General features: G+C 55.5%; 1 protein-coding gene across 1 annotated transcript in view; it reads right to left on the minus strand.

Moving 5' to 3' along the window:
• Positions 1-2013: 2013 nt before the first annotated feature.
• BCL7A (BAF chromatin remodeling complex subunit BCL7A) overlaps positions 2014-13337 on the minus strand; it is a 28008-nt gene continuing 16684 nt past the window's right edge. The window contains exons 4-6 of the mRNA XM_075534177.1: positions 11548-11715; positions 6875-6996; positions 2014-4983 (exon numbers count right to left, since the gene is read on the minus strand). Coding sequence (XP_075390292.1) covers positions 4912-4983; positions 6875-6996; positions 11548-11715 — 362 coding nt within the window. The 3' untranslated portion in view covers positions 2014-4911. The remainder of the gene's footprint in view (positions 4984-6874; positions 6997-11547; positions 11716-13337) is intronic.

Here is a 13337-nt window from a genome sequence, read left to right on the forward strand (position 1 = left end):
TGAGGTTGAGCGAGGAGAGACCCCTAGTGGAAAAAGCGGGAACGCAAAGATGGCCATTGCCACTGACAAGGGTCTGGTGGAAAGAGCCTGTCAACACGCAAGCCTGCCAGGGAGGGAAGTTAAACTTGACTTACAGGGTCTGCAATCCCTCCTTAGCCCTGCCCCTGGGCCTCAGAGCTGGACATGAGCTCTCTCTGCCGATCCTCAGCCTACCTCCCTAAGATTGCCTTGACGTCACCTGGAGGGGGTGGGGGCATGTGGGCCTTTTGCCAACGCCTGGCTTCCTTGACCTGTCAGTTTCCTATATTGGTCATCAGCACAGATCCAACTTCTGAAAACACCATTCCTAGGCCAGCCAGACCCTTGTCCACGAGGAAAAACAAGCATGTTGGTGCCACCTTTGGGTTTCGCTACCATCCTGGGAGCCTCCTAAACTCGCTCCCCTGCCACTGCAAATGGTAGCGGGAAAGACCTGGGGATGTGATCACGTAAAGACTGCAGCCTGGGAAGTCCTACAAGGCTGAGCTACTCTCCCTTACAAGGTTGAGTTGGCAGCAGGCCACTACCACCAGCTTAAATGGTCAGATCTACGGATCCTGGGAGAGCTGAGAGGTAGAACCAGAGAAGACACGGGTGGGGAGGCAGGGTTGGCATAACAGGAGAGCCAGGGAGCAAACAGACCTACACCCTGGGGCAGAGGCAAGGAGAGAGAAAGCAAGACCAGCTGACCAAGGATGCTGTTTTGCTTTCCAGTTAAGTAAACAAGGCTCCCACCCTCCACCCAGAAGATGTTTTGTCATGAGGAACTTTCCTCATGAGGAGTTTATTTAGCCAGCCGAGTGACCAATTCTGGTAAAAACGCTGGAACGTGTTAAAAAGGAAGAGGGCGGGGAGGAGAGTCAGACAAAACAAAGCAGGGAGCACATTTGTCTCGGGGTCTGTCGTCACCGGGAAGCCAGGGCCGGGCTGCACCAGTGTGGTAGGTGGCTGGCTCACCCGGCCCCGGGTGCAAGTGGAGGAGAGAGAGACTGGCAAAGAGAAAAACCTCAGAGGGCAGAGAACAGACAGTGACTTACTGGAGGAGTGGAGAGGCGGGAGACCAGGAAAAGTCCTGACTCAGGCCTGAGCATACAATGAAACAAGTCAGGACAAGGTCACCAGGCAGTCCTGGCTGTCCCTGGTCAGGAACCCAGTGTGCACTGGTAGCGGCTATGTGACCGAGACAAGGCTGGGGACCCCCCCCCCCGTAGTGCAGAGTCGCCCCAACGAACTTCCAAGGTCGTGATTTCTCAGGAGCAGACGGATTGCTAACCCTCTTTCCAAATGCCTCTGGCGTATGTTCAAAAGGTCAACCTCTCAGATAAATGTCTAGTGTTTATTTGTGGGAGCACCTAGAGACCCCTCAACTTGTCCAAGGTGAACACTAATAACCACCTCCAAGAGGAATGGGTTTGCCTGACACCGTGAGTGCAGAATACTGGCAACTACTGTACTGTGATGGCAACTGCCGGCTGTGTGCAGGGAGTGGACACTGCTGGAGACCATGCACACACAGTAGGTGACATCAGGAACTTCCTCACGCAGTCAGTCACACACACACACACACACACACACACACACAACTACACTCAGATACCTTTGGACTCTGAGAGCTGCCCCCATTTCCAAGGCTGTGGTGAACCTCTATGGGAGCCTCAGCTTTCTCCTGCAAAAGTGGCTGGATTCGAACTGCCAACCTTTTGCTTAGCAGCCAATTACTTCACTACTGCACCACACGCACAGTCGACGCCGACTCACAGAGACCTACAAGGACAGAGTATAGCTGCCCTTGGGGGTTCCTGAGGCTGTGGATCTTTATGGGGGATAGCAGGTTTGACCCGCCAACCTTGTGAGCAGCCCAATGGGTGACCCATGAAGCCGTTGAAGGTCCTCCCCTGTGCCGCACAGCTGGGTCTGGGAGGCATGCCCTGCCTCTGAGTTTACCACCTCATCATTTTATGTTGCAAGGTCATGTTTATTGAGTTTTTTTTAGTTTTATTTTTCCGAAATGGAACCATTGTACATGGTACAAACCATATCTACTGATGGAATAAATAAGTGAAAAATGATACTGCTGTACAACACACCAAAAAGAGAAACGAAAATTGTTAAGAGGGGGAAAGATTCCGTTAACTGTGAGGGGGGGGGGAGGTCTATACCTCTACCAGGTCCTTAGCGATAACGAACATTCCAAACCATTCCACCGTGTGAGCGTGGGAGGTGTCACCACCCGCTGAGTTGATCGGTTGCCTTCCTGTTAAGTGCCAGCACTTTGTGGAATGTGTAGCCGCAGTTTGCCCGACTTCGGAAGGGAAGGGGTTAGAGCCCCGGGAGCCCTTGGCAGCCATGGGGCCTGGTTTCCGAGGGAGGAAGGCAGGTGTGAGCTGCATCCCCCTCTACCCCAGGTACGGCCGGTGAGAGCGCTTTTGATTCTGTTGCGGGGAGGCGGGCCAAGGGCACAGGGTGGAGCAGGACGGAAGTATGCGTGGATTTTTGCAGTCTGATCACTGGTCATTCCTCATGGAAGGCCTTCTTGGCCAGCAGCATGTGTAGGTGGCTGGCACTCTGCTGGCGTGGCTGTGGTGGGGTCCCGGGGGCCCTAACCACAAGCCCATTCCTACCTTCAGGCACTTCAGAGAAAAACAAAGGACAGCCTTGGCGCTGTGTTTGGCGGCTTCGTCTTGTCCACTCACTGGCAAGGGGCCAGGTGCAGGTCAGCCTCGCCGATGTTCTGTTCCTGGGGATCACTTTTGAGTCTCCATTGGCACTCCAAGGTTGCCACCTCTGGTTTCCCACAAAGAAAAGCACATCAAGCTCCAATGCCTCTTTCTGGGGAAAAAAAGAAGTTTGCTGCAAAGAAAAAAGTTACTCTAATTATACAAGATCTAGAGGTAAAGCCACCATGAGACATGTCGCCTGGATCCCTTTTTGTCCAAAATGCAGAACGCGACAGTTCTCAAAAGAGCTGATCGCCTAAGGAGGAAGATCCAAGAAGTACAAGGACTTTTTTTTTTCTCTTTTCTTTCAATTTGTTTTAAGACAGAACTATTCCGGCATTGTGAACTTCAACATCTAAGATTTTCAAAGTTTTTTTTCTCTCTTTTTCCTTCTCTTATTTCAGGAGATATTTTGCATGAGGTATTTGAAATTCAGGAACATTTTGATTCTTCTTGAAGTGCAGGATATAGATTGGCTCCCTTGAAACAGAACAAAAAAATTTTTTTTTAATAAATAAGAGCCTCACCCTCAAACTGTTAGAAAACGGATTCTGGCAGACACTTCCTAGTGGTGATCAGGAGAAAAGATCCACACGGCAAAGGTGTACCTGAATAATGCACCAATTAGCCAAACAGAACAAAAAAAACCCTCCCCCCAAAAAAACAACAAAACCCACGCCCTCCCACCCACCCAATAACACACAACTCAAAGGGAGCTAGACTCCAGTGCAGTACAGAATGCTTAGGAAAAAGGTTTAAGGTCTGAGGAGTCCGGCAATTAGTTAAGAGCAAACCTGGCCTCAGAACCAAGGTTCCTTCAAGGGGCAGCCGTTCTTGTGAAAGGAAGCTATCCCCAGGCAGGTGGGGATGTAGGTGGGGGTGGGAAAGGGAGGGGTGGGGGAGTGCAAATCTTTCCGATTGCTCGGTGCCCTGTGTGGCCTTCAAGGCCCGTCCACCGAGGCCCGCTTCCCCTCCCCGATGGGGGTGACCGATGTGCCGGGGGCATCCTCTTTGTTCGCTCTGAATGTTGAGAACATGACGCGGAAGCCGGCTGGTACTGGCCGTGGCGAAGGGAGGCAGTGGGTTACTTTGGATTTGAAACCCAAGCAACGCCCTGGGAGAAAGTTCAGCACCAGCGAGGCCTGCACTCTGTCCCCGGCTGGGGGTTCACTGGAAGGAGACGCTTTTGCAGCCATTCAATAAAGGCAGTTCCTCTTGAGAGGTCTGGGAGGAAGCAGTGATGGTGGGGTTGGGGTCATAGGGTGCAAGTGCCAGCAAAGTCTAGGTTATCTGTCCATCAGTCTGGCCAACAGTCTGTGCTTGGAGAGCCAAGCCTTGGCCGCCCCCAGCAAGGGCGAGCAGCTCTGATACCCAGCGTGCACCGAGGCGGCCAGCCCTTGGCAACTGCACCCTGATACCTGTGCCTTCTAGGTTCATGAAGGCTGCTGTTGGCCCAACCAGAGCTTGAAGCTCAGCAATGGTCTGGCACCCCCAAACAGGCCCGGGGGAGCTGGGGGGCCTTCCTGCTCCTTGCTGGCATCCTCCCTGCCCGCTTCGGAAGTCTTGTGCAGGGGTGGGACCGGTGAGGGGCTTAAGGATGGGGATTACCGCCACTGCTGCCACTGCCGCAGGGGAACCAGGGGAGCACTTTGCAGAGGGAGATGCAAAAACAACCAGAACAGGCCAGAGGTCACCTCAAGGGCACAAGGCACAAAAAAAAGCAGACGGAACTGGCTGGAGAGTGAAAAAGCCCCAATGAGAAGTGGGTTCCTGATGGGCGCCACCTCCACCATATAGCTTATGTCGTTAAATAGAGGGGGCGGGGCGGGGCAAGGACACAGCAGCAACATAAATGGGGTCTTGGCTTCGGAGACAGTGTGCAGACAGGTGGGCGGCGGAACTCTCCTGAGCGGTGGGCTCCCCCTGGCCCAGGACAGCAACGTAGAAGTTCGAGTGTTTTCCTTCACAGCAGAGGGTTCCTCAGTGTCTGGGAAGTGGCGCCGTTCGAGGGCTTCTGGGATTTGCAACTCGGTAAACTTGAAGGTTTAGCAGTTCGGTTCGCACCCCGGCGGAAGCGCCCCGGGGGGCGAGGTTCTCGAATGAAGCCTGCCCATGTGGCCCCCGCAAGCGTGGGTCCGAGCGTCCCGTCGGGTGTCTACATCTCCTCGGCGTTTTGTTGCGACGCCTCCAGTTTCATCTTTTTTGAGGGTGGCGCTCCTTCTAAATCCTTCAGGGAAGAAAGAAGAAAGGGAAAACTGGCTTTAGACATCGCACCCCCTGCCTGACAGGCCCGTCCGCGCCAGCATTTCCGGGGCCCGCAGGACTTCCGGTGGCTTCCGCTCCAAACTCCTCCTGCCGCCTGGAAAGTTCTGTGCGCAGGCGCGTGCGTGCGTGCGTGCGTGCGTGCGTGCATCCCCTCCCGGCAGACTCGGTGTCCCCACCATCTGACTTCCAATTTGCGATTGATCGTGGAATCGTCATTTGTGCACACAACCTTGATCAGTAACAAATGGCGAATGCGCTGGGCTTCGAGGTAAAGAGGTCACCCCCAGAGGCGCCTCGGAAGAAAGGCCTGGCGGTTCACATCCCAAACACCGGCCACGGAAAGCCCTACGGAGCAAGTTCTACTCTGACATACCTGGGTTGCCACGGGTTGGTGTTCACTGGAAGGCGACTCTTTAGGAAACAGTTTTGAACACTGCGCACGCCCCACTTCTGGAGTCACCTCCTTGCCCCAGGGTCCAGCCCTGGGTGGGGCCTTGGCACGTGCTAAAGGACGAAGTGTATGTACCTGAGTTCTACCCTGTGGCTGAATCTATTCTGACTCACAGGGACCCTACAGACGGAGGGGAACTGCCCCCTTGGGTTTCCTCTGCTAAAACCTCTATGAAAGCAGACTTCTTGGTACACAGTGGGTGCTCAAGCAATGCTTTCTCTGAACAGCAGCTGAATACACAGCCCCTGCTGGTATGCAATTTTTTCCGAGGAAAAAGTCACCACCAAATTTGCCCTCCTCAAAAAGCGTTAAGTACTCCCTCGGCCACTTACTCCGCACTTTTCTTAAGTGTATCTCCTGGCAAACCTGACCCTGCCACCCAACACCGCCTTCTGAATGTAATACTCCTCCCTAGCCTTTCCCACGGCTGTGGGCAGCAGCACCACCTGTCTAGAGACAGGTGCAGAACACCCTGTCCTCTTCCCGCCCCCACCCACGTCGGACCTGGCTTGTCCCATCCACTCCCTCTGCACAGGCTTGTGGTTCTGCCTGCTCCTCTGCCCAAAGCCACCTCGTTTCTCTGCTGTCCCTCAGCCTCTTTGGCAGCCATCCAGCACGGTGATCTCAGTGCAAATCATGCAGAAAGCTTCCTTGTACCTTCCAGCTCTGGTGGCACCAATTGTTATGCACACACATGCTAGCCCTAAGGTTGGTGGTTCAAACCCACGCAGCGGCTCCAGAGGACATGTGGCGGTGGCTACACTGTGATGATTACAGCAGAGGGGACCCTCTGGGAGAGTTCTTTGCCACATGAGGTCACTAAGAGTTGGAACCAAGTGGATGGCACCCAACCACACTTTCCACTGACACAGAAGAGAACCTAATCTCCTTACCCTGAGTGAGCTTCATCTAGCCTTTGCCTATCCTGCCCGTCTTCCTGTGCTCTTCCTTGTGGTCCAGCCACACACACTCCTTTGGGTTCTTCAAGTCTGCATCGGTCTCCAGGCCTTTGCCTAGAATGGGCTCTGATCTGAACCCAGATCCAAACTTGGCAGGTGTGCCCCTAACTTTCGGATGACGCTGGCTCCTGCCAAGATGGGGCTCAGACCTCACCTGACCCAACATGACCCAGAAGGGGCTCCGAGCACGGGGAACGTGGCTGGTCATACAATTCCAACAAGCCGGGAACTGGACGTCTGAAGGATTGTCTTCCCAGAACTGAGGGAGCCACTTAGGTCTCTGACCAGGAGACCCTTCTGGGTTCCGAGGAAACAAAACCGCAAAGCTGAGACCAAGGTGCGAACGGGCCCTCTCCCTGCACCGAGCGTTCCTCGTCATCGCCGCGGCGCAGACGTACCCCCAGCACCCCAAAAGGCTCGTGGTGGGGAGCTCGCCGGCGTACCTGAGAGATTGTTGAGGCGTCTGTGGCGAGACCCGCGTCTCCAGATGGCTGCCTTTCCACTTTCTCTGAACTGCTCGTGGAGGTGTCCATGGAAGACTGCGAGTTCTGTTCGTCAGAAGCGTCTGGGGGAAAAGGAAGAACACAGGTGCTGGCTCCCGACCCGAGGGACCCTGCACTAAAAACACCAGGAAGGGGGCCTGGGGGCCAGCGGTCTCTCAGGACTGCAACGGGTAAAGCTTCTTATTGTTGTGATTTTTAAACTGTTTCATTGTTGGGGGGTGGGGATTTACACTTTAACAAAAAAATTTGCCGGTCCCACAATCCCTTACATACAGAATCCCCCAGGGGACACAAATAGTTCAGCTCTCAACTGTCGGCCGGAAGGTTAATGACTCGAAGCAACCTGGAGGAGCCTTGTAAAGACAGGTGTGGTTACCAGTGTCCAGTGGAAACGGTGTGCTTAAACCGCCGTGTCACGAGGGGAGGGCTCCTTCCTCCGCCCCTGGGAACCACTCATAAACAATGGTGTCTACCCATTTTGCGCTTCCTTCATTTTTCATATATAAAAAATAAGGTCATCCTCTCTACGTTCTTCTGTGGTGCACTTGTTTCACTCCACACGAGACATCTCCACCCCCTCTCCCCATGGGAGTGCGTGTCGACGAGGCCCCCCTCGTTCCTAAGCGGGAGCTGGAAGAATGGAGTTGGTCTCTGTTGCCCATTACTCTAGTGACAGGGCATCAGGCCGTGCCACCTGTTGGCTACTGTGAACTGCAGAGAATGTTGGGCTCCCAGCCGCTGGCTCTCAACTCTTTGGGGTCTTATCTCAGAATGGGATCGTTGGTAGAGGGCGTCAGAAAGTTCATGGAAAAATCCCATTACCTTTCTATCCCATTTGTCCAAGAACTCTTTGAAACCTAGACCCATTCTTAACTTTTGGAGACCCGCCACGCTGCTTGCCACGCTGTTTCTGTACCCTCACCAGCAAGAGACAAGGAGCTCGGCGATCCCCACGTTCACGGCTATCTGTTATTCTGCTTTCTTCTACCCAACTTGGCCATTCTAGTATCTCTTGCTATTTCTGAGTAAAGGTGGTTTCAGCAGTGTGGTCTCCGTGCCCCGTCATCTCTCACCTACATCCGATAATTTGCCGAAAGGGACCCAAGGCCATCAACCACCGGTGCTACTTGCCGACCGCGCCCTCTGGAGGCCTCCATGTGCGATGCCAATCATGACTGCCACCGAAGTCGGCTTCTTGTTTTTCAAAGAGCCTGCCTTCTCCTGGGGGGCCATCGGCTCAAAGGTCAGCAGTTCGAATCCACCGGTGGGAGAAATGACCTGGTGATGTGCTTGCACAGAGGTGACAGCCTCAACTCCACGGGGGGGGGGGGTGTCACATGGGTCGGCGCTATGGGTTGGAACAATGTATCATCTTGCCCTGGCCACAGATGCCACCCCAGGGACATGTTCCCAAAATCGTCCCCTCTGCTATACACAGAGTTCTCTTCTCTCCCCACATGGGGACATCACAGTATTCCGGAGCAGATTCATCTGTAAAGTCTCTAACGACAAGAGCGGGCAAGAGGGCAACCTAACATTTAACGGCACCGGCCCCTACCAGGCCAAAGCCTTTGTGCAGTCACCTGGTCACAGTTCCTGTGCCCAAGTTTCTCTAAAGGTCCCATGAGGGTGACTTAAACCCCCAGGCCTGGATGGCGCAAAAGCCACTCAAGTCTCCCCAGAAGTCGCCTTGGGAGAAAGGCCTGCCATCTACTTCTGAAAACCCGGCTCTTTCTTGAGAACCCCCCGGTGCAGTTCCCCGAAGTCGGAAGGGAGACAGGAAAAGGCTGGGGGCGGGCATATCGCGGTGCAAGCACCCCTTCCAAACAGGTGGCTCTCCAGCACATCGACTGCTTTGTGCAGGCTCCCTGTTAATCCTTAATGCCACACATGGTTCGTGCCAGAGAACCCCCACCAGCCCATTCTGGTGCAGGCAGGGCTCCAGCTGGGGGTCGGGCCATCTCGCCCTGCATCAAGGGGACGCTGGCCTCAGGTCTTCCAGGGTGTGGAGGAGACAGGTCCGAGCTGGGACCCCACCCTCATCCTTCAATTCCTCAGTCTCAGCTGCTCCCCGCCCCGACTCCGGTAAAAACCAGGCTGAGCGGGGATTCCCTTAGGAGTGGGGAGCGGTCTCAGAGCTCCTGACGGCTGCACAGCACTGTGGATGTGAATGGGGGCAAGGCCACTGAACGGTTCCTTTAGCTTATGTCAGTTTCACCTCCATTAAAAACAGTGACAGAAAACACAACGCTAACAATCCGTGTCGCAGAAAGGCCATCGTATAAATGAAACGGCATGAAACACACACCCTGTTGGCAAATCACCCCTTCTTCCCCTGGGATGGGGAGTCACCCACTGCGGTGGAGTCTATTCTGACTCAGCGACCCTGCAGGACAGTCAAACTGCCCCGTAGGATCTCCCAGGCTGTCATCTGTATAAAAAGCAGGCTGCCCATTGTGCTGGGGTACAACCTGAAGAGCCTGTAGTTCAGATCCACCAGCCACCCTGCAGGAGAAAGACGAGGCTTTCCGCTCCTGTACAGACTTGCAGACTCAGAAACCCAGGAGCAGTCCTACCCTGTCCTATAGGGTCGCTAAGGCAGGGAGGGAGCTTGTCCTTCCTTTGATTTCCGGTCTGGTCTTTCTCTGGAGGACAGGCTGGTGACTTCTCCAAGGGCTTAACCACTGTGCCACCGGGGACCCTCAGGAAGGGAGTCGGGGGGGAGGGGGGTGGCTTTGGCACATTGGCCCACAGTGGGCATTTCTTTGATGTTTTTGTTGTACCTTTAAATCCCACATTGAATGTCACAGTCAACGTTATACCCCACTTCTTTGCTTTAGCAGAAACCTGGCAGAAGGTGTGCCACACCTGTGGCTTAGCATCTTAGGACCCTCTAGCTCCTTTTCTGCCCTGCAGAAGGGGACTCTGAGAGCAGAGTGTGTTAGGAGCCCCAAATGGGGGTCTAAAAGTGGCTCGGAGAGGACACTGGCCATGCCCTAGCGTCGCCAACTCACTGGGGAGCAGCCTGGCCCGCCCGCCGCCGGCAGCTGGATCTCACCCAGGAAAAACAACGTTCCAGGGCCTAAATTTAGTCCCAGGCACTCGTACGTGACGTCACCCCCTGAACCGACTCTGCAGTAAACAAGTTCAAGGCCAGGTCGGCCTGTCCCCATTCCCATCCCGCAGCCCTTCCTGAGACTCCTCTGCAGCCTAGGTCCCTGTAGGAACCATATGGGAGTGCTGCCATCTGGATCTCGGGGCTGAGGGCTTACGGAGACCCAGGTGTGGGGGGTCTCGGCTCTATTCACCCAGCTTCCTTAACTCCTGCGGCTGACTTTCCTGTTCCTTCGGGCACGGGAGGGGAGTCCGGGGTGGATGGAAGCCAAGTGGAGCTGGCCGCGCCCCTGGGGCCCCTTCCTTCTCTGCTTCATCTTCCGCCAGCTGGGAATGAAGAAGGTGGGCTGCCTGCCCAGGTGCCCCGGAGTGAGTGCGGGGATGTGCGCCTGCCTGGGTCTGAAGCCGCCGCAACCACCTCATAGGAGGAAGGCCGGGGAGCTGGGTGACCAGGGGGTACCCATGATGGAAAGACTGTGTGCCACGGCCACGAGGAGAGGTTTCTCCACCACGGGACATGCCAATGTCCAGAACCTATAAGCTGTAACGCCTTGTATGGTTACAGCTAGGGGTGTGTACAAGTGTGTGTGTGTGTGTGTGTGTGAGGGGTGCTGTTCTATATCCCACAGTACACAGGGCCGGGCAGCTCCTCAACAAACACTGATGCAGCCCAGGCCACCAACAGCGGACACAGCACAAGGGGATGGTCACTCTCCCCACAGCTCCCGGGGAGGGACACACACTGGGCGGGCGCTGCAGGTGCCACCAAAGCTCATGCCATCTGCTTCCTGAACTGGCCCTGGACCCACCCATACCTGCGCAAGGACGCAGAGGTGAGCAGGAGACTGGACACAAGGGGAGGACCCTCAGCAAGGAAGGCTGGGGACATGGCGGAAGGGCTGGGATGGAGACAGAGACTCTGCAGCGCAGGTGACCTCTCCCACTGAGTACCAGGACCCCCAGTTTGGACTGGCTGTCTCTCTCTGACCCGGGAGACAGCACGTGCCCCCCTGGACTCTAGACCCTATGTTTGACTGAACCCGGGATAGAGCCAGCACACACAGCCCCTCCTTCTGCCACCACACTGCAGGTCTCAGCTCCTCTCGGACCTCGTCAAATCCTTCTCCCACCCTCTCCGCCCACACAGAACCATCCCGCCCCAGAGCCTGCTCCCCGTCCCACAATGCTCTTCTCCCAGAAATCCCAGTGGCTCCCTCCCTCCCCCATCCAACTTTGGCTTCCTTTCATCCAACATCACCTGCCCTGCAGCCACAGCACCCCAGGGCAGGGCTCTCTCCCCCCAGTCTGTAACCCTCCAGGCCCTGGAGTGCAGGACCCTTCAAGACCCGTCCCGAGGACATGCGCTCCCCGCGTGGGCTCCCAAGTTATCTGTCTCCTCCTCCTGCCACCCTTGGCCTCCATGCGCCCAGGTGGGAGGGCCTGGCCGAGGATTAGGGGTAGCGGGAACCTGAGGAAGCCTAGCCCTGGAGGGCACGTACCTTCAGCTCCGGGATGCTCCTTTCCATCAGCCTGGGTCTCGTCCGCCTTGGCTTCGGCGCCGTCGCCGGGCACGGCCGGGTTAGGCTCCGGGGCAGGGCTGGAGTTGCTGCTGTTCTCCTGTTTGATGGGGGAGGCGTCGGCTATGGAGCTCTGGTTGCTGTTGTCGTCTACACGAGGGGGACAGAAGCACAGGTGAAATCCCATCACCTGCCTAGGCGACGCAGGGGGTGGGGGGGCTGCTCAGCTGCCCTGCACCTCAGTGTCTGGACCCTTTCCTTGGACGGGTCTGGGCACTTCTTCCTCGAGATATTGGGGCTCACCACACCCAGAGCCTCATTGCTGTGCAAAACAGAAGATGCTGAGAGCCGGGCCCAACCTCTCCCACATGGCTCATGAGAACTCAATGTAGCCAAGGGCCAGGTTACGGAAAGCAGCTTCTTTTAAAAATAAATAAGCAGGTGGGAGAGGGAGGGGGATAAAAATGAGGAGCTGATATCAAGGGCTCAAGTAGAAAGTGTTTTGAAAATGATGATGGCAACAAATGCCCAAATGTGCCTGACACAATAGATGGATGTCAGGGAGGATGATAAGAGCTATACGAGCCCCCAATAAAATGATCTAAGAAAAATAACTAAGCAAATGAACGCATTGTGATTTGGGTGAAAGTCTGCGGAACAAGCCGGTTTTCCATTCAGCAGCTCACACACACACTATTTCAAGACTCTGGTTGCATCTCCCATGACGTCAGAGCATCTCCCTTTCCTCCCCTGCATTTCTGTTTCCCTTGGTCCTCTCCCCTCCCTTCCTGCCGGGGTCCAGGCTGCCCTTCCTTCCGGTCCTTCGGACTGGACAGCTGCCTGACGTTACTGGTAGCTCTCGTCTGGACTGCCTCCTGTGCCTGTGAAAGCTGGTACCGAATGATGAAGACGGAAGACCGGATGGGTCTGAACTGGGGTCCCGCAGAGGAAGACTCCGGTCCCTGGAGCAGGACGACATGCTCGGGAAAGTAGAGGAACCGAGAAAAAGGCAGGCCCTCGAGCAAGGGGACAGTCGTCTGGATGGCGCAGGACGGGCCAGTGTTCCCCTCTGGACTGGAACTGACGTTTCAGGCGTGGACGGTGACTAAGGGTTGACAGTGGCCTCTTAAGCCCCACTTTCTTGGGGGGCCTCTCCCAGCCCCTGCACCCCCCCAAAAAAAAGCTGCCACTGAGCTGATGCTGACTCGTGGAGACCCTCCAGGATGCAGGAGAACCGCCCCTGTGGGATTCTGAGACTGTCACTCTGCATGGGAGCAAAAAGCCTCTTCATTCTCTGAGGAGCGGCTGATGGTTTTGAACTGCTGCCCTGGCCTTTAGCGGCCTGGCACCAGGCCCACTGTGCCGCCGGCTCCCCTACCAAGGACACGCAGGGCACAGGGAACCCAGATGACCTATCACCCGTCCATGCTCATGAAGAGTTAGGACGGGCAGGGGAGTGACAAGAACGTGTCAGCTGAACTTCATCAAGCTTCGAGATGCACTCCCACATTTCGAGAAGGCGGCCACCGAAGGCGGAATGTCCCCCAGAACCTTCAATAGCTCCGCATCATGCCAAAGACGAAGGGGGCAGGCAAGACGGCTGAGATAAAGTTTATTGTGCCTACCTAGCCAATAAACACATGTGGGGTTAATTGAAGGGCAGCGAGAGAAGTGGCTTGCCTTTCTAGTCCTCGGGTCTCTTGCTCTCTGATGGGTGCAGCTGCCTTAGCCAGTTCCCTGCTTCAGCTGGCAAGGCTCACTTCCTGCAAGAT

Source organism: Tenrec ecaudatus, chromosome 16 (genome assembly GCF_050624435.1).
Source record: "Tenrec ecaudatus isolate mTenEca1 chromosome 16, mTenEca1.hap1, whole genome shotgun sequence".
In the NCBI taxonomy this organism is placed as follows: Eukaryota; Metazoa; Chordata; class Mammalia; order Afrosoricida; family Tenrecidae; genus Tenrec; species Tenrec ecaudatus.